The sequence below is a fragment of the Mirounga angustirostris genome, unplaced genomic scaffold (genome assembly GCF_029215605.1).
Source record: "Mirounga angustirostris isolate CCGP_5_RB_7025 unplaced genomic scaffold, mMirAng1.0.hap1 SCAF_5, whole genome shotgun sequence".
Classification (NCBI taxonomy): domain Eukaryota; kingdom Metazoa; phylum Chordata; class Mammalia; order Carnivora; family Phocidae; genus Mirounga; species Mirounga angustirostris.
In genome coordinates this window covers 167553845-167580835 of record NW_026991713.1, presented here as the reverse complement: position 1 = coordinate 167580835, position 26991 = coordinate 167553845, and the positions used below count along the sequence as shown (strand labels likewise).

At 38.6% G+C, this 26991-nt stretch overlaps 1 protein-coding gene across 6 annotated transcripts in view; it reads left to right on the top strand.

The window, feature by feature from the left end:
- Window positions 1–26991, top strand: part of AUTS2 (activator of transcription and developmental regulator AUTS2) — a 1126541-nt gene that overhangs the window by 497280 nt on the left and 602270 nt on the right. For 5 of the 6 annotated variants that reach the window (XM_064593076.1, XM_064593075.1, XM_045875479.3 and 2 more), the window contains 2 exons: window positions 12292–12387; window positions 26418–26453. In XM_064593076.1, the coding sequence (XP_064449146.1) occupies window positions 12292–12387; window positions 26418–26453 (132 nt within the window). The remainder of the gene's footprint in view (window positions 1–12291; window positions 12388–26417; window positions 26454–26991) is intronic. The other variant, XM_054507626.2, reaches the window with a different exon arrangement.

The window sequence follows — 26991 nt, the reverse complement described above, 5'->3', positions numbered from 1 at the left end:
CAGAGGGCCAAGGACATGGGCCCACTTGGAGCCCAGCTCACTCCTTTTACACACGGTTATCTGGGACTCCAGAACTCCCGGCCCAGATGTCCTCAGTCAGGCTTTGCGGGTCTGTCTTCTGGCTCCATCCTCCTGAGCACCTTGCGCCACAGCTGTGCATATGCGTGAGCCTGAGCTGGGGGGCACAGCTAGTGGAGTTGGGGCCCATGGGCCATGTGGGTGCAGCCTGGAGGAGGGACTGGGATGTTAACCGCATGTGCAGGTGAGGCTTGTTGAGCTTGAGACAAGGGACCAAACTACAGACGGGAACGGAAGGGCACCAGGCCCGGGCCCGGCTCTTCTATGCTGCCACCTTCCATCAGGAAAACTCAAGGAATACAGAACTTTAAGTTAAAACCTGGCCTTCAGTGTCATTGCAAACATTCATTTGACAAGGTCAGATGATAGATATTTTATTTAACACTGTATTAGCATGATTTACAACTTTTCACGATTTAGCTGTATAGTTTTTGGGTCTCTTGCCCTGAGCTCCGCAAGGGCCTCTGAGAGCTTGTTGTTGAGCTTGACAGTAACTTCATGGCATGTGAGGACAAAAGCCTCATTGGCCTGGGTTAAACAGAGAATTGGAGGAAAAGAATTGGCGATACTGGATAAAATGTTTTCAAGAATTATTTGTAAATGGCATGAAAGAAATGGAAAGCTAGCTGGGTTCTTCTGTTTGTCTTGTTTCATTTTCTTTTCTTCCAAGGTGGGAAAAATAACAGCCAGGATGTTTGTACCCTAAAGAAAAGGATTATATTAGCTTGCTAGGCTGCCATAACAAAATACCACAGAGTGGTAACTTCAGAAACAGAAATTTATTTTCTCACAGTTCTGGAGACTAGAAGTCCAAGGTCAGTGTGTTGGCAGGTTTTCCTGAGGCCTCTCTCCTTGCCTTGCTGATGGTTGCTTTCTCCCTATGGCTTCACATGGTCTTTTCTCTTTTCATGTGCCTCCCTGTTGTCTCTCTCTCTGTATCTCCTCTTCATAAAAGAACACAGGTCAGATTTGATTAGGGCCCACCCTCATGGCCTCATTTAACTTAATTACCTTTTTAAAGTCCTTCTTTGCAAATGCAGTCACCTTCTCAAATAATGGAAATTAGGGTTCCAACATAGGAATTTTGGATAGACAACAATTCAGTTTGTAAGAGGGATCTCAAATATTATAGAACATGCATTTGTGCAACCCATCCGACTTACAAAATGTCTGTCGCTTTTTTAAAAAGTCGAGTATAGTGTTTGCTAAAGCAGTTCATTTCTATTCTCATGGAAATAATGGAGCTTAGTATGGAATACTTACTAATTGGCAATAAGTTTAGTGATATACAGGTTACTAAGTGCTATGGACTGAATTATGCCTCCTCCCAATTCATATGTTGAACCCTCATGTATTTGGAGTAAGGAAGTAATTAAGGTGAAGCGAAGTCATAAAGGGCAGGACCCTGACTGATGTTTAAGAAGAGTCATTGGAGAGCTGCTAGTTCTCCCTCTCCCCACCATGTGAGGACACAGAGAGAAGGTAGCTGTCTAGGAGGAGAGTTGAGTTCTCACCAGAAACTGCCCATGCTGACCTTGATCTTGTACTTCCAGCCTCTACAACTGTGAGGAAGTGTCTGTTGATTAAGCCGTCAGTCTATGGAATTTCCTTAGAATTTAATTTTTGATTGGATTTTTGATTGGATTGGATTTGAAATGTACTGGTATCAAAACAGCGGCAAGTTGGAAAGAGGTTTGCTCTAAAAATTCATTATCTTAAAATTTTTTTTGAAGATTTTATTTATTTATCTGAGAGAGAGAACGGGAGGCAGAGAGCATGAGAGGGAGGAGGGTGAGAGGGAGAAGCAGACTCCCTGCTGAGCAGGGAGCCTGATGCGGAACTCGATCCCGGGACTCCAGGATCATGACCTGAGCCGAAGGCAGTCGCTTAACCAACTGAGCCACCCAGGCGCCCCATTATCTTAAAAATTTTGATAGCTTGCCACCAAAGTATTTTATATCCTATGAATTCTAGATGTTCATAATCTAGCAATGAAAATGAATAGCCACTAAGTATATGGGTTAGGGGAGAAAAATGCCTCATCTGGAGATAAGATTTTTAAAACTTACTTTTTATGGCAAATTTAAAATGCATCCTAAAGTAGAGATAACAGTGTAATAAACTCACATGTATCCAACCTCAACAATTAAGACATCTTGTTTCATCTGTATCCCTAATCTCCCCTAACCACCACGCCACTGGTACTGTTCTCCCTATCACCTGCATTATTTTGAAAAGTAAATCCCAAATGTCAAATCATTTCGGTCATAAATATTTCAGTCTGTACCTACAAAAGGCCTTCCCTTTTTAGTGTAACTATATCGAAATAGAAACAATTTCTTAATGTAATCAGTACTCATCAACAGACATATTTCTGAGTTTGCCTCATAATTTTTTATGCTTTGCACAAACTAGGTTTAAAACAAGATCAGTACCTTGCAGCTGGTTGAGATGCCTTATGTTTTATCCCATTCCTACTCTTTTGTGCTTACTTCGCAATTGATTCATTGAGGGAATCGGGAAATTTCTGGAGTTTGCTAATTTCATATCCCCTGATGTATAGTTTAACATGTGCCCCTATCCCTTACATTTCTTGTAAGTTTGCGTTAGAATCTGTGGTAAATCAGATTCAGGTTTGATTTTTGGGGGGGCTATTGAGTGATATGTTCTCACATCAGGAGGCATGCATTATCTGGTTTTCTTTCTTTTTATGATGTTACAGCAGCCATTGATGCTTGATTCCTTGCTTTATTTATTTTTTTTTCATTTTCAGAAGGTCCTCCAAAGATAACCAATAAAGTATTTATTTGTTGGTTGGTTTTCTTTTAAAATAATTGTCGGGCGCCTGGGTGGCTCAGTTGGTTAAGCGACTGCCTTCGGCTCAGGTCATGATCCTGGAGTCACAGGATCGAGTCCCGCATCGGGCTCCCTGCTCGGCGGGGAGTCTGCTTCTCCCTCTGACCCTCCTCCCTCTCATGCTCTCTGTCTCTCATTCTCTCTCTCTCAAATAAATAAATAAAATCTTTAAAATAATTGTCTACTTGTATAACCATGTTTGATACGTTTTAATTCATTGTGTTATTATGCTATTGGTAATAAAATTGTCCCACCTTTCATAAGTGGAAGTGCCTCAAATTTGGCTCCCAGGTCCCTTTGACATGGTCTTTCTGGGATGATATGATGTGTCAGACTCATCTTGCGTATTTCTTTCCTTCGACCTCAGTTGGCTATTTTTTCATGGTAAGGTGGGAAAAAAGACATAACGACATAAAGCATTCTGTGTCTGGGGGTGATGGTTATTTTAATGCCAAGCCATTTAAAAAGTTTTTTGAAAACTTTTTTTTTTATAGAAAAATACATAAAGTAAGTTCTGTGTATTTGTTATTTTTGTATATTCATTATCACCAACCAAATAATATTGTCTCAGAATTTCTTTTTATTAATCAAAATCTCATTATCAGAAGGCTAGAAACCTTGCCAAAGCAGTCAAACATCCCTTCATCAAATTATTGTTGCATTGTACACAGTACTGCATGTGAATTTCTGAGCTAATTTGAAAATAGATTTATCTTTTAGTGCACAGTGATACCCAAGGAATGCCAAACATCTTTTGTTCATTCAGGCTTTTCTCTTTAATTACATTCTTGTACATCCTTCCTCCCCACACCCTATAGCTTACACTTCCTTTCCAGTAGAAAATTAAGTCAGGTACGTTATCATGCTTTTTGTCAACATAATTCAACCTAGAAATAGTACCCAAGTTGTAGATAGAGATGTGAGTTATGTATCAAACCCTGCTATTTACACTTCCATTCTCTTCCCTTCCCATTATTAGGTTATAAAGAAACAGTATCGTAATTGCCTCTTGGCTAAATCATAGAGAGTTATGATTCTCTTGATAAGCTGTAGAACATTATTAAGTTCTGCTGTCTGGGTTGAGTGTGTCTATTGGAAAGCTATCAAAGTTGGTCAGATTGCTCTTGATTGTCTTAATTGCTTCTTGTTTATGTTTGAAACTATGTAGTTAGATGGATCTTGGCTTATTTTCCTCTCTTTATTAACTTTCAGGTTTATTTTTACTGCTACAAAGTCCCCCGTACCCCCTTAAGTGTTGAATAATGTATGTGATTGGCAAGTGGAAGTGATTCGATAGTTTCCCTTTCCAAGCTAATAACACAGCCTTCGAGTTATTATCTGTGCCATACCTTAAATATTTATTTGGGAACATCACTGACACATTAGATAAATGACACTCCAAAGTCCAGGCATGTCCAAGAACCCTGTATTATTTTGCATTAGTGAAACTTTACTACATTGGAATGATTTTATAATAAATGGAGTTAGAAGCAGTTTCTCCTTTTCTTGTCTCTGTAAACCCCCTGTGGTAGGCAGAATTCCAAGATGTCCCTCAGGATAACTTGCCTCCTGTTGACTCCCATGATTAGATTTTTGTGTAGTGTAGTTGACTTTAAGGAAGGGAGTTTTCTTCCCTGACCCTGACCTAACAGGTAAGTCCTTTATTAGGAACTGTTTCTGGAGTAGTGATGGAATCTTTTACTTTTAAAAATAAACCTCTGTATTGTTACATGTCCTGAAATTCACTTATTGTTAAGTGTACAATTTAATGAGTTTTAGTGTATAGAGTTATGTGATCATCACCGTACTCCAATTTTGGAACTTTGCCATCAACTCAAAAATTTCCCTTATGTCCATTTGCAAATTGATGGTCTCTTACATTCTTGTGAAAAATTCAGTTAGAACTTGAACTACCCTTTATTATTAAATTTAATTTGATGTATTTATTCAGATTTTTGCAGCTCTTTTAACTAAAAAATAATCCCTTAGTTCCCTTTGTGTTTCATTTATATTATTGGATTTTGGCACAGATTAGCTTTGCATATTTCTCTTAATGCTCTGAATCAAATTTTGTTAAAAAATTTTAAAAGTTCACACTGTTTTTTTTTTTTATTTATTTTTTATTTTTTTTTAAGATTTTTATTTATTTATTTGACAGAGAGAGACACAGCGAAAGAGGGAACACAAGCAGGGGGAGAGGGAGAGGGAGAAGCAGACTCCCCACTGAGCAGGGAGCCCGATGTGGGACTCGATCCCAGGACCCTGGGATCATGACCTGAGCCGAAGGCAGACGCTTAACGACTGAGCCACCCAGGCGCCCCTAAAAGTTCACACTGTTTGATTATGATTTTGACAGTACCATCATAGAATGTTTAGTACTATAATTTAGAAATGTGTTATTTTCACATTTTATAATAATCATTTTATATTATCACATTACATATTATTAAATTATCACATTAGGTTTTGCTCTTTATCTCTTTTTATTCTTAGATTTGTAAGAAGTATGTCTCTTTTAATTCATTTATACTCTAGTTTATTGATTGTGTCCAGTACTTTTTCAATTCATTATGTACCTTTCATTTTTTAAAAGATTTATTTTATTTGAGAGAGAGTGAGAGAGAGCAAGAGGGAGCGAGTGCACAAAAGGGGGTGGGGGTGACACAAGGAGAGAATCCTCAAGCAGATTCCATACCGAGCGTGGAGCCTGATGCAGAGCTTAGTCCCAAGACCCTGAGATCATAACCTGAGCCAAAATTGAGAGTCGGCCACTTAACCGACTAAGCCACCCAGGCGCCATACTTTTCATTTTTAAAATTTCCTTTCTCTAATTTTCCCTGCCATTGCTTTTTTGTCTTCTTTTTGATCTCTGTAACTAGCTTATTTGTTTCTATTATTTTCCACTTTTTAGAAAGTTTAGAAAGTTAATCTCCAGCACAGAATTTACAGCATCCTATAAATTTTTTTTTTACATATTTATAGTTTTTATTTTCTTTTAAAATGATGTGTTTGTGATTTTGTCTCAACTGTAATTGTGGAGGGAATTTTTTTTAAGATTTTATTTACTGGACGGGCAGAGAGAGGGGGAGAGAGAGCACGCACCAGCAGGGGGAGAGGGAGAGGGAGAAGCAGGCTCTCCACTGAGCAATGAGCAAGGAGCCCGATGCAGGGCTCAATCCCAGCACCCTGGGATTATGACCTGAGCTGAAGGCAGATGCTTAACCAACTGAGTCACCCAGCTGTCCCATCTGGAGAGAATTTTTTAAAATAGGTTTTAAAAAAAGATTTAAAAAAAATCTCTAGGTGAGATTGTCATTAATTTTTATCATAGAGGAGACTGCTAATGTGATTTCTACATTTTGGAATTGATTTTGATGTTCTTTGTGGTCTGGTCCATCTGCAGCTGGTACTGATGTCCTGTGGGTGCACTGAAAGACTTGGTGTCTGAGAATTACCAAATTCACTACGTACTACTTATGTCAGACTGAGCGTTTTAACATTTGTGTCCTTTCCTATGACTCTGTATTCTTGCTCCCTGATTAGTAGAATGCTAAAGACTCCCCATCTCCATTTTCTTGATTACTTAAGATATTTCTTTACTTTATACATTGGCATTATACATGAAAAAAGTTTACTCTTACTTTATACATATACATTATACATGAAAGTTTACTCTTTTGGTGTAGATCAGTGGTTTGCATTGGGTGTGCTTTGGGGAGCTTTAAAACTTGGGGAGTTTTAAAACTTAGGAGTTCTCACTAACAAATAATTGGATATTTATTTATTTAGTTTACCTAACAGATACTAGATGTCCTTGGCTTTTTTAAAAAATAGGGCTTGACTTATATATATTATTACTACAACCAACATACTTAGTCATATGCTTTTGCTTTCCTGCTATTTCCCTCATTTCTGAATATTCTCAGTAGAGAATATTGATAATGATTTTAATCCTTTTCTATTTGACAGTGATTAGAAGACATTATTTTTAATATCTAAATTTTACTAATGGTTAACTCTATGGTTATCGGATCCTTACTTAAAACACTTTCTGTAGCTACTTGAAGACAATAAGAAAATAGTTTTTGATTCTGTGATCCCAGAGAAATTTTGCACAAATTTCTTGTCCTGCCCTTGTTTCCAGAATTTAATGTTTAACTTTAGGCACAACTTGTTATTGTACCTTTAAAAGTACAATATATTAACAATTTCTTAAGAAAATGTTTTTTTTCTGAACTTTATAATTTTGTTTATAGAAGTTATTTCCTGTCAGCTTATTTTGGTGTGTCAGCTTTTTCATTAAGTTCTTTAGTTTGGTTCTGTTCCTCTCATCTTAAATATCTTTTAAAAGCCAAGGAATATGATGGTACAGATGTACTGCAGCCACTGTGGAGAACAGTATGAAGGTTCTTCATGAAATTAAAATTAAAAATAGAAATTCCATATGATCCAGTAATTCCGCTACTGGGTATTTACCTAAAGGAAATAAAAACTAATTTGAAAAGATATATGCACCCGTATGTTTATTGCACATCATCTACAGTAGCCAAAATACGGAAGCAACCCACACGTCTATTGATAGATGAATGGATAAAGAAGATGCGATACACACACACACACACACACACACACTGGATTATTATATAGCCATGTAAAAGGATGAGGTCTTGTCATTTGTGACAACATGGATGGAGCTAGAAAGTATTATGCTAAGGGAAATAAGTCAGACTAAGAAAGACAAATACCATATTATTTCACTCATACGTGGAATCTAAATAAATGAATAAACAAACAAAAAGCAGAATCAGACCTTTAAATACAGAAAACAAACCAATATTTGCAGAGGAAGGTGGGATGAGGGGATGGGCAAAATGAGAGAAGGGGAGTGGAAGATACAGACTTCCAGTTGTTTAGAATGAATAAGTCACAGGAATAAAAGGTCCAACAAAGAGAATATAGTCAGTGGTGTTATAATAGTGTTATGTGTTGACAGATTAGGTACCTACCTTTGTGGGGAGCATAGAGTAACATGTAGAAATGTTGAATTGCTATGCTGTACACCTGAAACTAATAAAACATTGTGTGTCAACTATATTCAAATAAAAAAAATGTAAAAATCGTACAAATACCACCCAATGTATGGGGAAGATTCCAACAAATAGGGAAGGTTTCATTTTGAAAAAACAAAGCAACATTTTTACAATATTAAATACTTGCTGTTTTGATGTTAGGAATGTTACAAAATTTCATTGAGAAAAAGAAAAGCCTGTGCTTATTGACATATTTTTAAAACCTTGTGTGGAGTCCATTCAGATCCCTGCAGAAAGCTCAGCAGTCTGAGATAGGATTTATGCTGCTTTGAGGAACCAAAACGGTGGTAGGAGATTACTTTTGGATGCTTTTCTGCATTGCAGTGCATAATTCACATTTATTCCTCTTGAGTTTCAGACATAGGTGTCTTCTCCATATACTTTATCCTTCTGTGAATTTCGTTTGAAGAATTAATGACACCTACTGAGCATCTAGCATCTTGAGCTCTGCATACTGAAGCTGAAAAGAGTAGCATAGCCCGGCTCACAAATCTTGGCAGGGGTATACAGAACTGCTCCACCTTCGCTGGGTCCAGGGTGATGGGATTTCGTTACATGTTCATTAGCAGCGATAAAACCATGGATCGTTATTTTCCTAATTAGCCATTAATAACAGTTAACTCTAACAAGATCACAGCTTCAGAGTTTTTGAATATATTGTTGACAGTGAAATCTAATGGAAAACAAGCCAGCTTCTTATGTTTTATAAAAATTGTTAATCTTACTGATAGGATTACTACCACTCATGGCAGATACCAGCTTCCTTTTATTTCATCTGTTTTGTTCTAAATTCAGATGCCTAAATTATATAATATTCTGAGGGGAATAAACTTGTGGAAATAAGAGTGAATTACAGTAATTTTTAAATAAACAAGGTATTTTAAAGTATCTGAAAGGTGATAGTAAGAAATCTCGTTGCATCTGTTTTAGCAGAAGCTTTCTTACAACAGCTGCCATGGATGCTAGGACAAATCAATGCAGGCAGATCGATTTTCTTTAGGTCTTTAAATGTTTAAGCCAGCACCTGGCCTTTGTAATGTCTCTTGGTTGTAGGTAATAGCTGGGAATTTCAGGTGAAGGATTACAACTTCTAAGTTAGCTGTGCTACCCCAAATGATCCATTGGATATGGCTAAAAATGCCAGTTTTAAATGTATTCATGGGATTAGGAATGAATACTTCTTTGCCTGAAATCTTGTGGTTTAGCTTTAGTACTTACTGTAGTCAATCCATTTCTTTGAAATATTGAGCTGTCTGACAGCTTAAAATCCTAAGTTTCCTTTAAACTTGAGCCTGGCTTTGGAGGAGAAAAGGGTGGTGTGCGGGTGGATTTTATGTAAGGCTCTCCAAAGAGAATTCACTGAAGTGCTTTTGCCGGCAGGGCACAGGGAAGGCCAGGAAGCTGTTTCGTCTCAGTCCTTCTTGGGTTTTGCCCTTAGCCTAGATCAACATTTAGCCAGATGATATACATCAGAGCCACTGAAGTCTCTTGTCAGGCCTGTTGAAGTCATCACTTTCCTTCCATGAAGAAACATGGAAGAGACCCAAATGCAATGTCCAGATTTTGGGAAGCCAGGTGGATGGATATAAGGAGAAATCTTTATGCTCTTATACTGTTAATTCCCTGCTGGGTGTTTATTTCTCATCTAGCTTTGAGGGGCTGAGTTTTTATAAACATCTCTTGATCAAATATCACCTTATAAGATTTCTTTCTTTGTGAATGAAGTCACGTACCACAAATATATTAAAAACATATTCTATTGAGAATTACTAATATACTGCAGACTCGTTATTTCCACGTGAAATGCTGACATCTAGACGGGTTCTAAGAAGTTAAATGAGAGCAGTAAGCTGTACAGACATGGACTGAGTCCTAGACTTCTTGCCTAATTCTGAGCACATCATTTGCTCTATTTGTTTCGTCATTCACACATCGGAGGTAACTTTATCTGCATTTACTTAACTCAGATATCCAGGAAGATAAAAATTATGACATGGCCTACAAAATTGTCCACTCCATGTATAGGTTTTATTATAGGTCAGATTTATTTAACAGTAAGCCTTTTCAAACTTGAAAATGTATCATAATTATCGAAGGCCTTTAACGAAGAATGATATATTACCTAAACTTTGAAGGCATATCAAGAAAGTAAGCAAGCAAGCAAACAAGCTAGCTAGCTCTTCAAAGAATATAGTGGATCATATCTGAGCTTTCAAAACAGCTTTGACCTGGAAAGCACAGAGAAGGTGAGGGTGAACTTTACGGGTTGAGGAAATTTAGGGTGAATAGACAGATGCAGCACAGAAATGGACATGACATGTTCAGGAAATTGAGAGAAAGTGATTTTCATTTTAGATTAAATTCCCCTTTATTATAAGTATAAAAACGAAAACTTGAGAATGACAATATTCTGAACTTTTATTCCATAGTAATAAGAAAAGGCTCATACAGCTTGCATCTGAATTAACTTAGAATTAGCAGATTTAGCAGTAATTTAGAAGGAAACTAAGCACTTAAGGGCCCAGGAGGATACAAACTAAAATGAGTATCATTTTTCTGGGTTCCATTAGAGAAGACTTCTGGAGAAAGGGATTTTTAGAAGAAAGTGATAAAAGTGGATTTGTAGAAAGGCTGAAAGCAAAAAAAAAAGAATGCTCTGTATAGTAGGGATTTGGGGCAGCTTATTAGATGGTGTGACCCAAAGTGGGATCTGAACTGCAGTTTTTAAAAGAGGCGCATTAGACAGGGAATGCGGATTCAGATTCATTCTCCATTTGTCTTGGTTCACATTCCCCTTTGGCCCCGGAGCCACATGAAAACCTGCAGGCAAAAATTTTGCTACCTATTACTTGTTCTTCTCTCTGAAATTCCCTCCTGCCCAGAAGCATGGGGCTTGTGTTTTGTTTGAGACTTACCATGTCTGATCCATGTGCCCCTCTGTAATGTTTCTTCCTATTTCCTCCCAGAAGGAAATCTCTGTTTCAGATAAGACTCCTTCTGATCATTTCCTAGCATGTTGCTTTCCTGCCTTTGCTTTCTGCCTCTCTCCCATCAAGAGTATCTTCCCCTCTCCTCTCAGCCATATGAGCTCAATCTGCTTTTAAAATCCAAGGCTTCAGAGATTACTTTTCTTCCTAATGTCACTGGCTACTTTTTGGTGTTCCATTTATCGTGTATTTCCTTATGTTGTTATATTTGCCTGTCTTGCAGTCTTTCTCTTGCTTGATTGAGAACGTTATAAAAGGGCTATGAGTTGTAACCTGCATCAGATTGCTTGGGGTCTCTCCAAAGGTGGCCTGTGTTGATGATGACGATGTCGGCTAATGGTCCATATGTGTGTGTCTCCTAGTCCCATATAGACTACTGGTTTGAAATTCTGTGTGTTTATTCATTTTAATTGGAAATCAGAGGTGGGTAAATGTGTAGAACTCTCTGAACATGAAAATCAGAGATGGGTGAATGTGTAAAATTTTCTGAACATGAAAATCAGAGCTGGGTAAATGTGTAGAAACTGCTAAAATGTAAGCTTCGTAAGAACAGAGACTTTTTTTTTTTTTTTTTTTTGGTTTAACATCATATTTCCAGCTCTTACTACCTGGTCCAGATGTGGCACTTAATACATACTTGTTGAATGAGTTGTGGCTTAATTACTTAAGCTGTAGGTCTTAATCTGGGTACTCTTAAATATCTGTCAAGAAACCTCCAGAATGTCATCTCAGAAATCAGGATCAATGTCTTCCCAATGGTGAAAGAGTAACACACAGCATCTCATCGTTTTCTCCTAGGAGAAGAAAACATTGTTGTTTTTTTTTTTTTTTTTAGTCCTGTTTTGTATTCTTTCTTCAGAGGAGGACAGAGGAAAGGTGGGCAACCATAGTTGGTGTAATCTGACTTTAGCTAATTCAGTGTTTTTGGTCTTTTTATTGACAAAAAAGCTCCCTGTGGAACAGAGGACAAATCTGAGGGACAATTACTTTCCAAGATTCATGGACCTTTGTTAGATTTTTGTCAAGTGTTTTTTTTTTTTTTTTTTTTAAGGCTTGCTCACTCTTATTTACACCGACATTTTATGGTAAATGTTTTGCTTATCCTTCTCCATGTTTCTTCCTATGGCCACCTGCCTGGCACGACTCAGAAGCTGAGAAGAATTAAAATGCAGGACCTTAAGTTGTTCACTTTTGACAAGACTGGAAGAACACGGGGGCAAAGAGCAGTTGTGTGAGGAGACCACTGACTTTTTTCTTTTTCCTTTTTTCTTTGCCTTTAGCTCAAGCCAGGCCAGAACAGCTGCAGGGACAGTGACAGTGACAGTGGAGAATCCAAGGGCTTCCACAGGAGCAGCTCTCGGGAAAGGCTCAGCGATGTAAGTTTAAAAAAAAATTGGACAGCCTGGTGATGGGTATTAAAGAGGGCAAGTTCTGCATGGAGCACCGGGTGTTATATGCAAACAATGAATCATGGAACACTACATCTAAAACTAATGATGTAATGTATGGTGATTAACATAACATAATAAAAAAAAAAAAAATTGGACAAAACCACCAGGCCACACATCGCTTGGGTCAGGTCTCACTTTCCCAACACTCCTATCCCGTCCCATCACTTGTTCTATGCAAGCATTACAGTTCCCTCTCTCTCAGTACACATGTTTGAGCCTGGCCTGGTGGCTTCATTCTGTTTTCTACTGTGACCCAAAATGTGGTTTAACACATAAAAAGTGGGTTGGGAGTACGTGTCACCTTAGAAACGAAAGATTACAAAGGGAAGGGATAATACTTTTATTATCAGTGTGGCAAATGAGAAAAGTAGTCCCGACAGTTCTACCACTGGAAGATGACATCATTTAACTTTGGGCTTTTTGTAATTTCTTCGCCTGTGAGATTGGTAACAATCCCCTTCTGCCATTTTATTTCTGTTGGAAGGGATGAGTGACCAGCCACTTACTTGGCAAGAGAAGGAGTTTTATTTCCTGACTGATTTCCAAAGGAAAATTCCTTGTGATAATGTACTATACCTCTTGAGGGGTCTGTCAGCCCCCAGACTTGCCCCTGACGACTCTCCAGCCTCCTATCTGCCAACAGGGCAGATTCTCCTTTGCCGCTCCCGGGAGCCATCTGATCCTCTGGGCTCTCTTGTTTTCTAACCTAACATGATACGGAACAGGATTCTTGACCCTGAAGCAACACTGGGAAGCTTTCTTATAAAATGATGAAGTAGGGAGACATTTTTATTAGTGATACCAATGAAGGAACATTAACAGATTAACTGATACAGTACTCTCAAGAAGGAGACAGAAATTCAGAGTCTCTGAGTTTCAAGAAGAATAAGCAGAGCTGGGGCATAGAATAAGGAGCAAAAACCTTCGCCCCCTGTTTCCCTCCTTTTTTAATACTCTAAAGCAGTTGTCTTCATCCTGGGATACAAGATGATTCGGTGTGTTGCAGGAAAAAAATACTAGAACTTATTATTTTTTGTCTAAAAACAAATGAAACTTTGCTAATAATTTAACAAGCTGGGAGTAGTTCAAGTATATAATTTATAAATACCTCTATTTTCGGAGTGTGCTCAAAGCTTTTTTTAACTGAGGGGTGTTCATAAGCATAAAAGGTTGGAGCCCACTGCAGGACATTGAGTCATTCCATGTAATCTCCCATACATTTCTCCATCATCCAAGGTGGACAGTCCCAAGACCTACCTCTCAGGAAAGTCTGAGATATTTAGAATGAGACTTGATGTATGGAACATTGGATTCTTAAAAGAATTAAGTGGAATACACAAAATATAATTATTTTTATAATACTCTTAATATTAGATAATTGCCTCCTCTTCTTCTAATAAGGTTTAATATCAATTATACAAATAAAGAATATAACAGTCTTGCTGTGTGGGTATGTCTGTGTATAAGAATATTTCTTCGTGTGTTTATATGTTTCATTAACTTTGTGATAGAACTATAAATTATAATAATAGCAGTATTTCTTACCTAAGTTGTTAAAAATACTTAATACTTAAGTAGCTCCTCTGAGCTTTTGTTTTTAATACGAGATCTCACTCACCCTGGAAAATATTCCAGGATTAGTTAATCATAATTTCATCACAGAGTGGAGAAATGAAAGCCACGTTAAGTCAGGGGACAAGAGTACAGTATTGTATAGTCATTGAGATCTTTTGACTGGTTGCCCTGAATTCACTTTCCATGAGATCAAAAGAAATTGGCAAGAGATATTCTGTTCATGGATACGAAGACTTAATATTGAGATTCTACCCAAAGCAATGTACAGATTCAGGGCAATTCCTCTGAAAATTCCAACATCCTTTTTTGCAAAAACGAAAAACAAAACAAAACAAAAAACAGATACTCAGATTTCTGTGGAATGGCATGCGATCCCTGGTAGTCAAAACAATCTTGGAAAAGAAGAACAATGTTGAGAAACTCACACTTACCAGTTTGAAAACTTAAGCAAAGCGATAGTAATCAAAACAGTATGATACTGGCATCAGAATAGATCTACAGACCATTGGAATAGTATTGAGAGTCCAAAAATGAATCCATACATCTATAGCCAATGGATTTTTGATATGAGTGTTAAGTCCATGCAGTTGGGAAAGAATTCTGTCTTCAACAGATGGTGCTGGGACAACTGATTTCCTTATGCAAAAGAGTGAAGTTGGACCCCTGCACCACATCATGTACACAGATTAACTCACAATAAATCGATGGCCTGAGTACAAGAACTAAAATCGTGAAACTCTTAGAAGCAAATGTGGGTCAGTTTCCTGATTTTGAATTTGGCAGTGGATTCTCAGATATGGCCGCCAAAGCATTATCAACAACAAAATGATAGGAAAATTGGACATCATCCAAACTAAAAGCATTTGTGTATCTCAGAGGGCATTATCAAGAAAGTGAAAAAAAATCCCTACAGAATGGGAGAAAATATTCGCAAATCATAGAACCAGTAAGTGTTTTTAATATTCAAAAATGGGCAAAGGACTTGAATAGACATTTGCAAAAAAGATATACAAATGGCCAGTAAGCACATGAAAGAGTCTCCTCATCATGGTCATTAGGGAAATGCAAATCAAAACCATAATGAGATATCCCTTTACATCTACTAGGATGGTTATGATAAAAAAAAAAAAGTGGGGGAGGAATAAGTGTTGGCAGGGATATAGAGAAATTAGAACCCTTGTACATGATGGTGAGAATGGAAAATGGTGCAGCACTGTGGAAAACAACTTGGCAGGTTCTCAAAAAACTAAATATGTAGTTATCATATGTCCCACCAATTCCACTTTTAGGTATATACCCAATCAAATTGAAAATAGTTAGATATCTCTATGCCAATTTTTATTGCAGCATTATTTACACTAACCGAAAGGTAGAAACAACCCATGTCCATCAATAGATGAACGGATAAACAAAAAGTGGCATATATGGACAACAGAACATTATTTAGTCATAAAAACGGGATAAGTTCTCATTCATGCTACAACATAGATGAACCTTGAAAACATTATACTAAGTGAGAGAAGCTAGTCATAAAAAGACAAATATTGTATGGTTCCACTTATATAAGGAGTATAGAATATGCAAATTCCTAGAGACAGAAAGTAGAATAGGAGTTCCCAGGGACCAGTCATGGGAGTGGGGGAATGTGAGGTGTTGGGAGTTATTAATTAATGGTTTGAAAGTTTCTGTTTAGGGTGATGAAATAGTTTTGGAAAATTAATCCACAATGTTAAGAATATAATTAATGCCACTTAAAAATGACTAAAATGTCAAAAAAATATATATATATTTTGTCAAAAAAATATATATATTTCCCTCCTTTCATTTGAAAGGAGAAATGAAAGGAGGGGGAAAAAAAAAAAAAGGAAAAGAAAAAAGAGAAGTTGGCATTTATTGAGATGTTCCAGAACCTCTAGCCACTTATTTCCTTTGCATGAGCAGTTCTGAGGTTGCAAATTCTTACCTCAGGCCTATTGCAATCCAAAATTTGCTGAGATGAAAGCCTTTGACAAATCAAGCCACAAAATAATTTTTTTTGGATACCAGGGCAACACCTACCCACACAGTATTTTAAAAAATAAAGATGCTCCTACTTTTTCTTTAAAGGGAATTAGTAACTAATTACCTTAATGACTATCAGAGAATGAGGAGCTGGAGTGAAGGACCGCTGCTGGTTTTGTTCTGTGTGGTTTTACCATGTCACTCCTTACCATGCTTGTGCTTTCATTACTTTCTTGAACCTATGGGAAATAGTTATTATTAACTGTTCTAAGGCCCTCAGTCTACTAATCATGTCATCTGTATCCTTTCCATGTCTGTTTCTGTTGGTTGGTTTTTCTCCTCATTGTGGGTATGTTATGTCCTGTCTGTCTCCTTTGCATGCTTGACAATTTTGGGGGGATGACGAACATTTTAAGTTTTTCTTTATTGGGTGCTGGATGGTTTTGGTTTCTAAAAATTTTTTTGAGCTTTATTGTGGGATGTAATTATGTCATTTGGAAATAGTTTGATTTTTTCTGAGGTTTGCTTTTATGCTTTCTTGGGTGGAACCAGAACAGCCTTTAGGCTAAAGCTCATTTTTTCCCCAGTACTGAATACTCTGCCCAATTCCTGACACATTACATGATGTTTTCCAAACCTTGCCAGCCGGTGGCAATACCAACTATTTTCTGCCTTGTGTGAGCTCTGTGGATTGTTCTACCTGCTCCTCTCCGGTGGGTGTTCCCCTTGCTTGGGGTACTTTTGTCACATGTGCCTAGGTGGATTCTGGTGAAGACCAGAGGGGGCCTTTTGCAGCTTTCATGATTCTGTCCCCTTCATGTGTGGAGCTCTCTTCTCTCCCATCCTCTGCTTCGCAAATTCCAGCTGCCTTGGCTTCCTCCAGTTATCAGGTCTGTCTTCTCAACTCAGGGGTACTTCTGGGCTCCATCTTGGCCATCTCCCCACCCCCGCCTAGTCACCCTACTGTGGCATGAAAACTCTGCCAGTAAGCTGGGGCAGTTTTCAGGGTCATTCATCTCATTGGCTTACCTTGTCTCTGAGATCACTGTCTTGCAGTGCCGATTGCCTGGTTTCTAAAATCCCTTTTCTTACACCTCTGTCTGGCTTTTTTGTGGTTGCTTAAGGTGGGAGAATGTATTTGGTCCCTGTTAGTCCATCATGCCCATTCCTGGTTTTGCAGCTGAGATAAAAATTCCCCTAAGTCTTCCACTCACTTTTGTTACTTTTAGAAGCTTTGGCAATTGAGACTTACCCCCAAGTTGCAGCTAATGAAGATATTATATTTTTCCAGCTTAGTTATTTTGAATTGGACAGGCAAAAAGAGTAAGAAAAAAGAATTCCAGCGTAGCTGGAGGATTTGACTCATGGGTAAAGCTTCAAAACCAAATGTGCTTGGCTTTTCTAAATTATGTATTCCCAAACTGTATTGCCAGAAGGGAATAATTGTCTACAAGGACTCTCAGATTGTCCACATCAAGGAGACATAGTAACTCGTTTAGATTAGTCACTAAGGAAAAAGTTAAGGGAAATAATTGAGTATATAAATATTCATGATGGGTTATTCAAGGGGGACAGTATTGCTTCTGACTTACACAGAATTTCATAACTGAGGAAGTTGTTAGAATTTAGGAGCTAAACGTACTTATAAATTTAGTAAATAAAATTGTCAAGTTATGAACTGATCCTGGGCATCCATTGTAAACACACCAAGTTTTAAAAGCAGTTTAGTTATTTATTATCTGCGTGACCTTGAGCAAAGAACTTGATCTTTCCAAGTCTTGGTTTCTTTTTCCGTAAAATGGGGATAATTTTACCTACCTTGTAGGCACATCCACGGTGCTCAAAAATTTTTATCCTTTCTTTTGCCTCAGATTTAGAACTTCCCTTAGGAGCCTCTCTGCCCTTGTAAATTTGAATTCTTTTCAAGTGTCAATTTGACAAGCCCTCCTTATCTCGATCATGACAAACGTGACTCTTCCTCTCAGATAAAATCCTTGTCATCCATCACTTGTCTCCTCAACTCTTTTTCTCAAAACTGAACCGTCCATCCCTCTTACTTCCCTGTCCTGGTATTGGAGCCCAGAGCTGGTATCGTCAGGGTCAAGCTCCGTTCCTTCCTCTGTCTCACTTATCCTGTCTATTTAGTTGCTCTCCTTTATCTACTGGCGGTATTTGTGAAGAGGTTTTTGGGTACAATTACATTCTCCTTGACACTGCTGATAAACGTTAGATGCCTCAGCACGTGTTCCATGGAGGATTCCTGTGGCCTCTCATGATGTCATCTGCCCCGTCTCTGTTTCCTTTGCCCTGTGCTCTACAGTGCTTCCAGAGTTGTTTTTCCAAGAATCCGAGCTCGCAATTAAACTTTCTTGTTTAAGATATTTTGGACAGAGTCCACACTCCTGAGGATTGTCTGCAGAGCCCTCCACAAGGAAGTCTGAAGCTTCCCCTCCGTCGTCCTTCCCTCCCTCTACTTGCCCATTGTTGTACCTTGTGCTTAGTTCCTCTAATCCACCATTTTTTTCTTAAATAGTATGCACTTTCAAATCTTCCTACCTTTGTTTTTTCTTTTGTAATCCTTTTTCTTTTCTTTTCTTTTCTCTTTTCCTTCTGCTAGCCCCAATGTCACTTTCTCTAGTAAATTCTTTCCACCATCCTGTGGAAGTAAACTTCTTTAATGTTTTATTGAAATGAGTATATGGATATGGCTCATTTCTCTGTGAACAGTTTTTTGGGCCAGGTTTTTGGTTATGAGAAGGGAGAAAAATATAATACTTTTTAAGGGCTTAAGACCTTGAAGGAACTGAAACATTTCAGAAAATCATGAAAAGGGACTAAGTTCTAGTAAGTGTTGTGCTAAACAGTTCTCTCATCTGATCTGAAGCCATGTACACCATTTAACATCATAGTTGAGGCACTTTTTTCTGCATCTTTTTGAGATACCCTGAAACTCCCCAGGTTTGTGGGTCTCACCATGCCGTCGTCATTCATTCATTCATGCAAGCGTGTGTCTTAACCTCCTTTCTTCCCACCCTCCCCCCAAACCTTTAAGGAGATTTTACTCCATGTCAGCTTGACTTGCTGCTATTAAAGAAGAAACAGACCCAGGCCACACCATCCATGAGTTTCCCTGTAGTTAAGAAGAAAATCTGATCTAAGCCAGTTCTGTAAAGTACTCTTGATGTTCTGTTTCTTCTCTTCTCTCTCTTTTTAAAATTTGTGTTAGATTTTCCTTTTCTCTGACAGTGTGTTCCTGCCCTTTTCTATTCTAGAACCATACATTTACGTGTTTTCCTGGATGTGTCAGCAGTTTGATTGTCCAGAAATATTTACCAGATACCTTAAATGTGTCAGGTACAGTTTTGTGCACGTGAGGTTGACTGGTAAACAAGATGAAGTCTCCATCTTCTTGAGGCTTCCATTCTACTGGGGGGAGGCAAACAGACCTGTGAGCAAACAGTAAAACTATTTCTGAGAGAATACATTTTATGAGGTAAACAAAACAGCGATGAGGGGTGGAAGGGTACGTGTTGCTGCTTGAACCGGGGTGATTGGACAAGGCCTTTCTGTAGGTGATGTTTGAATCGAAGCCTGAATAAAGAAAAGGAGGTAGCCCTGTGAAGATCTGTGGGAAGAGCACCCTGGATATCAGGAGCAACAATCTCAAGAGCCTGAGTCAGGAGCAAGCATGACATGTTTGAGGGAAAGAAAACAGGCCAGTGTGGCTAGAATCTAGTGACTGAGCGCAGGGGCTGATCACATGATACCTTCTAGTGCATGGGAAGGAGGCGAGGCGTGGCATTAATCTCCTGGGCTGCTGTAATTGAGGGCTACAAACTGGTAGCTTAAAATAATGGAAATTTATTACCTCCTAGGTTTTGAGGCTAAAATTCCAGCATTAACAGTGTCAGCAGGGCCATGAACCCTCTGAAAGCTCTAGGAAGGATCCTTGCATTTCTCACCTAGCTTCTGGGGGCATCTGGCATTTCTTGGCTTATAATTACGTCACTCCAATATCTGCCTCTGTTTTCACTTGGCCTTCTGCTCAATGTGTCGCTTTGTGTTGTCCTCTCTTCTTCTTGAAGTATAGTAGTCATTGGATTTAGGAACCACCTTAGTCTAGTATGACCTCAACTTAATCACATCTGCAAAGACCCTTTTACCAAAGAAGGTCATCGTAGTGCTGGCTTCTGCAGCACATATCCCATATAAGGCTGTCATATCAGTCAGGGTGCTGAAGAGAAACAGAACCAATAGTGTGTATAATCGTATATAATTAGGGGGGCTGATAAGTCTCAAGATCTGTAGTTAGCAAGCTGGAAACCCAGGAGAGCCAGTGGTTAGTTCCAGTCTGAGTCCAAAGGCCTGATCACCAAGAGAACTGATGGTATAATTCCAGTCCATAGGCTCTATGGCTTGAGACCCCAAGAATCCACATTTCAGTTGAAGTCTGAAAGCAGGGAAAAAAACCCATCCTCCCACCTCATGTGCAGTCAGACAGAAGAATTCTCTCTTACTCTGAGGATGTTCATTCTTTTGTCCTGTTTTTGTTCTGTTTGGATGAAGCTCACCTACATTAGGGAGGCCAGTATGCTTTACTAGGTCTGTCAATTTAAACGTTCAACTCATAAAAACACCCTCACAGTAATGCCCAGAATAATATTTGACCAAATATTTAGGTAACCAGGGGCCTAGTCAAGTTGGCACATAAAATTAACTCTTACAGTCATATTCTGAGGTTCCACATGGATATGAATTTTGGGGGGGACATTATTACACTACTTAACCCACTATATGTTCTTTTTAAAGCCACTGGAAGATGTTAAAAAGAATGTTGTTATAATTTTTATTTTAAAATGTTTATTTGCCCTTTATATGAAACAACAGATAAAGGTAAGGCCAAGAATGCAGTGAGGGAAAGAAGCCAGAAGGGACTGAGTATAGATGAGAACCGGTGACCACGTGAAGTGGGTTGGAACAGAGGGTTGAAAATTGAAGTAGGAAGGGTCTATTTCCATACCTGATGCTTTCGTCATGCTGTTGCCCCCCCTTTTTAAATCATATCTCCTACTTACTAAACACCAAAAACAATCACTAACAAGAATGATGACAAACAAAAAAGAAAAGCAGATCCTTTCCCTAAATATCACCTATGCTAACCTTCATGTTCCCTAAAATTTTCCACTATTTTCTTGTATGGAATTATAAAAATTCTCAGTTGAAAAGCTAATTTTATTATATATTTGTTTATTTCTTATCTGTGGAATTTTTTGAAGTATAATTAATGTACAGTGTTATATTGGTTTCTGATGCGCCCCATATTGATTTGATGATTCTGTACATCATGCAGTCCTCACCACAATAGTGTCACCATCTGTCACCATACAGCATTATTACAGTATTACTGACTCTATTCCCTATGCTATACTTTTCACTTGCATGACTTACTTATTTAATAACTAGAAGTTTGTACCTCTTCATCCCCTTTATCTGTTCTGCCCCCACCCGCCTTTCCTCTGACAACCACCAGTTTCTTCTCTGTATTTAAGAGTCTGTTTTCTTGTTTGCTCATTTGTTTTGTTTTTTTTAGATTCCACATAATTGAAATCATATGGTATTTGTCTTTCTCAGACTTACTTCATTTAGCATAATATCTTCTAGGCTTATCCATGTTGTCACAAATGGCGAGATCTCATTCTTTTTTATGGCAGAATAATAATACTCCACTGAAAATACACCACATTTTCTTTATCCATTCATCTTGTGGATGGACTTGGGTTGCTCCCATATCTTGGCTATTATAAATAATGCTGCAATAAAAACAGCGGTGTAGGTATCTTTTCAAATTAGTGTTTTCATTTTCTTTGGGTAAATACAGTAGTGGAATAGATCATACGGTACTTCTGTTTTTAATTGTTGGCCTGTTTTTACTTGAATTCCCCTAGTAGTAATTCCCATTCAAATATATTTTGTGTCTTCACTAACTATTAGTAATCCTATCTCCAAGGCACATTTCCTATGATTAAGATTTCAGTTTTTTTTAATTGTCATTATTTTTTAAAATGCTACAGAAAATCCATGAATGAGCTTGCTTTGTGACCTTTACTAGAAATGTACTTGGCCATGTGATTCTTGGCATGATCCTCTGCTTTTTACTCCCAAGAGAGAAAAGCCTAACAGGAAGGTGGGTAGGCAAGGATGTCAAACACAATTGGTGTTGTGGAAGAATTTTTTAATATTCTATTAAATTAGCCCTGGGGTCAGAGCATATATCCTCCTCTTGGGGGTGGAGTACACATCCATCCCATGCTCAGAGAGCTGTAATAATAGACATGGCCTTTCTGTGTAGATGTCTAATGAATGGAGCACATCTATTTTAGATGGATAATCAATTTTGAAATCCCTTGTTGTAGGTAAGCTGTTAGAACAGAAATGTTAACCTCACGAGTTTAATGAGTAGCTTCAATGATAGCTTAGTGACAGCGATGGAAAGAAAGTCAGGTAGGGAGCAGTGAGGAAGAGTAGAATGAGGGTTTAATGAATATCCACTTGCACACTTGAATGTCAGCAGCAACGTTCTACCTCCTGGAAAATGTCTTTCAACTGTGCATCCCATTACTATTCCTGCAGCCCATGTAGCTTGGCGATTGAGGCAGAGTGTGTTTGTAAGAAAGCTCTCCTTTGCAACATAATGAGATCGAGGTGGGTAATTTGCAGAGATTGTTGGAGCAGTGGTCAAACCTAAAAAAAAAAAAGAGAGAGAGAGGACTCAGCAGAATGAAAAGACCATGTGAAACAGGAGATGGCTTATAATGAGCCCCGAAATCACGTATCAGATAGCCAGCAGGCTGGCTTTTCCTATATCCTTGTCTTCTCACTGCTAAACACTTTCTTTTGCTCTGTTCTCTCAGTCTCTTTCTACCCCTCGTTTCTACCTTGTGCATTGAAAATATGAATGAATTGGCATCTCTGCCATTTGAAAAAATAAGAATGAAGCCTTTTTCATTATTCAACAGAAGTATTTGCCTAAACATGGGTGTATGGTATTATTTCAAATGCTTTTGAGTTCAAGGACACTTCTGTTTGTTGCATTCTTTTTTAAAACATGTCTAGTTTTTCAAGCCTCATTTTAACTCCTCATCTTTTCTAGATTCTGTGGCAATTTCTGCCATATAGTTTGGACAGAGTCTGCCTTCTTTCTACAGCAAAAAAAAAAAGAAAAAAAAAGAAAGAAACCAGGAGGACCCCTCCTCATTAGATGTTGACCAGGGGCAACACAGAAAGTTGAAATGAACTTGATTCTATCAAATGGTTCAGTGGTCAGGGCATCACCACCTCTTTGCTTTCCTAGGGCTTTTACCTCTTGGTGTCTGTCTCTTCCCTATCTGAGAAATCAGTGCCAATCCCTAAATGCACATCTGTAACTTAATAGCTAATGTAACACATTTCAAACAACAGAAAAGCTGTTTCTAGACATTCAATTTTATAGCATAATCTATTTTTGCCTATGGTATTCGTGGAATTTCTGACTTGGAAGAAAGATTAATGCTATCAAATATTTGCATCTATATTTAGATACAAACTTAGATTAGGCATTCATGATCGAGACTCCTTAGCAAGGCCTAAGGGATGTGATGTGTGTCAGGAGCTATCAGTAAAACCCTGACTCCTGCCTTCTGACTAATCTCAGAACTTGTGTTACCTGTATCTGAGGGTGGAGGTCTTGTTGGTGATCAGGGATAGTGTCCCAGTGAATACAAGGCCAGAGCCACATTCTTGAGGTTGAAGAAATGGACAAGGAGGTACCTCTTTTAGAGATGTTATTTCTGTTCAAATTTTCCAGTGATGATTGAAGGGAGCTGGCAATTAGCCAAGAAAAACATGGTGGAGAAGGAGTAAGAAGGGATGTTTGGCAGAGTCGATTAGGAGGAATTTTAACAGAGTTTTTTGCCAGGTCCAGAAATCACAGGTTAATGCCCCCAACTTTTTCTTCTTTAGAAAAAGAAGTGAGTACAGTGGGTTGACAAATGTGGGTAGCCTCTGACCATAGGGTTCTCTGCTTTCTAGCAAATTCTGAAAACTCTAATGGACGTCTAATGTATGTGAGGATGTAGTGTCTGTGTTCTTTCATGTGTCTGTGTTTGTGTGTGCGCGTGGCGGGGGTGTTATAGGCAGGATGCTTAAATGCTTTGTTGCATTATGTTAATTCCTCGGCAGTGCAATCAAATTCATGTCGTAATTAAAGCTGTCAGTTGGAAGGCAAGCCAATCGCCACGAAAACACAGCATAACAAATGAAGTGAAATGATTCTGCGTGTAGCTATACAATGCTTCGCCAGGCATGAAATTAAATAAGTAATTTGATGTTGACATCAGAAATTGAAATGATACCCACTGTTCCCTCATTCAGTCAGACCTGCATAAACAATAGCCAGAACAAATATGCACAACAAAGTCCTCTTCTCCACCCAGCTCCCTGAGTAATGTACAATATATATGCAAAATGAGTGTAACAGAGCCTTCCGAGACCTGAAGGATATAATTTCCTTTGGTATACAGTAAGATGATATGTATTGGGGGTGGGGAGGTGGGTTTGGAGGGGTACTTCTGCTTCTGGATAAAATCCATTTGCAGGAAGGAGGGGAAAAAAACCTGAAATAAACAAGTCCCATGTTCTTTCTGAGTAGTTCATCCTAAAATGAGTTTACCTCCCCGGGGCATGACTCCAGGGTGGTGGAGACCTAAGTTGGCTTTTGCCTTCCTCTGTTCCATGGAGGGCTATGGTACCGAAAACAGGTGATGCTGTCACATGGCTGGCTAATCACTGCGATGAGAAGCTGTCTCCATGGCTGCTGTGGATCTCCCTACATACCATTTATGGGATCAAGAATGCAGCAAGATTTTTTTAAACTAAGTCCAGTGTGCAAGATCATACATCGATTGTCCTTTATTCTCCTGAGCCTGTCTGAAAAACCTAGGTGAAGAAAGTTTTGCTTTGGGAAGTGCATTTAGGAATGCCCTGGAGCATACAATTCTTGTTTGATGTAGATGCTGTTCATACTTAGAGCACTGTATTTCCTTCTCAGAAAACAGTTTAAAATCAAGAAGATTCACATCTGCTGTATTTTTAGAGATGCTAAATTCACCTGATCTTTTTTTTTTACCCTATGCAATCTGAACTCTCATGTATTTATACATTAATTCAACAAAAACTTGTTACGGGCATCCTATGTGCAAAGCATTGTGCTGAGCACTGGGGAAGTGGTGATGACTTAACCGGGTGGTCCCGGCTACCTGTAGTTGCAAAGCAGGGACAGGACATGTGGGTGGAAGAGCTGGAGGTGAACTGAGTAAACACTGCTTGGGGGTGGAAGTCAGCACACCCCAGGGAGGGTGTAGCACCTGATCCATGCTAGTCAGGGAAGAGGCCTTGCTGGTGCAAGGACACCAAGCTGAGACCAGAAGACCGCCCCTGCACTAGCATTGTTTTTGTTTCAAGCTTATTTGGGGTCTTTTTCTTTCACGAAAAGGAGATTAAAAATTAAAACATTTGTAATGAGAGGTTTTGAGAAAAAAGAGACAGAAGTACAAACACGCATGGATCACAGACAAGTTTAAAACAAAACCAAGTTCTCTTTTTGGCCTCTTTGCCTAAAGAAGTGATGCCCTGCAAGCCTTTCAGAATTATTATTTTTTTAGTTTTCTGAGTGTCAGAACTATGGAAGCCTAAATTGATAATTATTATGACTAAAACCTTCGGAAAAATGGTGCTTTTCACTGCTTCCCTTTACCCGCACATTCTTTGCATTTCATTCTACTAATTATGTTTACAAAATGTCTCATTTTTGAAAAGCGCTCTGTGTGTACTAACTGGTGCCTTTAGGGAATAAACTGGCAAGTAGGTCATACACTGGAAAAGTCATCCAAACCCACTGGGCTTTTATTTTCAAGTCAGTCTGGGCTTTTTCCTCTTGCCTGCCCCTTTGCGGCCACAAAACTGAGTAGCTTGAGACCAGGGCCTTGAATGTCAGCAAGTCAGGGAGGCAGGCTGATGCGTGTCTGTTTAGTCTCAGTGCAGGGCGAAATGCCATCATTAATTCATTACCCAGCTGCCTGTCAAATAAATTGGCAATTACATCCACCGCAGAAGCTTGGAATTCAGTAAATAGCACGTTAGCATCTCTGAGTTGTTGAGAGATGTAAAGGGGAAAATTAAGCCAACACGGTGTTTGTTTCAGTAGCAGATGACAAGGGGCAGCATACACTAGTGATGTGATGTAGCGATGAAAAACCCGCAAAGGGCTGGTAATGAGCTGTGTGGATTGGAACGTGTTAAAAACCATTGCTGATTTTCCACTTTGTCTTTATGCTTTATTGCAGAGTTCAGCTCCTTCCAGCTTGGGAACAGGCTACTTCGTAAGTTTATCTCAACTTCCACATGTGTGCCTTGCGTTGGCCTTGATTTACCTCTATAATGTTCACTCATTAGGATGTGAAAAAAAATCCAAGAAATCCCCTCTCAGTCCTAAAGAGCAGACTGATAGGCATCTTTTCATTGGGGTTATTTTATTTTTAAAAGACATAAGCTATGGGGTCTTAGGGATCCTAATTCAGTGTGAGATGTGTTTCGCAGGGCACTTCCTCCTTCCCCAGCAGTGTAAAGGAGACCTGATTGGTTTACGCCACCTTTCCTACATAATTGTTTGGTTTTTTTTTTAGTGACAAGTGTCATGTGGAGGATGGAATTCAGATTATGCATTGAGGTTTTTATTCACTTTAAAGAACTTCCCTGCATAATACAGTGAATTGCCTTTTTTAAAATAATTTTTTTGATGAGAGGTGGTGTTTTAATGGATGTTTTCCCTTACAGTGTGAGTTCACAGCCTTTAGATTTCCTTTGAGCAATCACGAACTCCTCATTTTAGCAAATACAAGTGTGTTATTTTATTTCTAG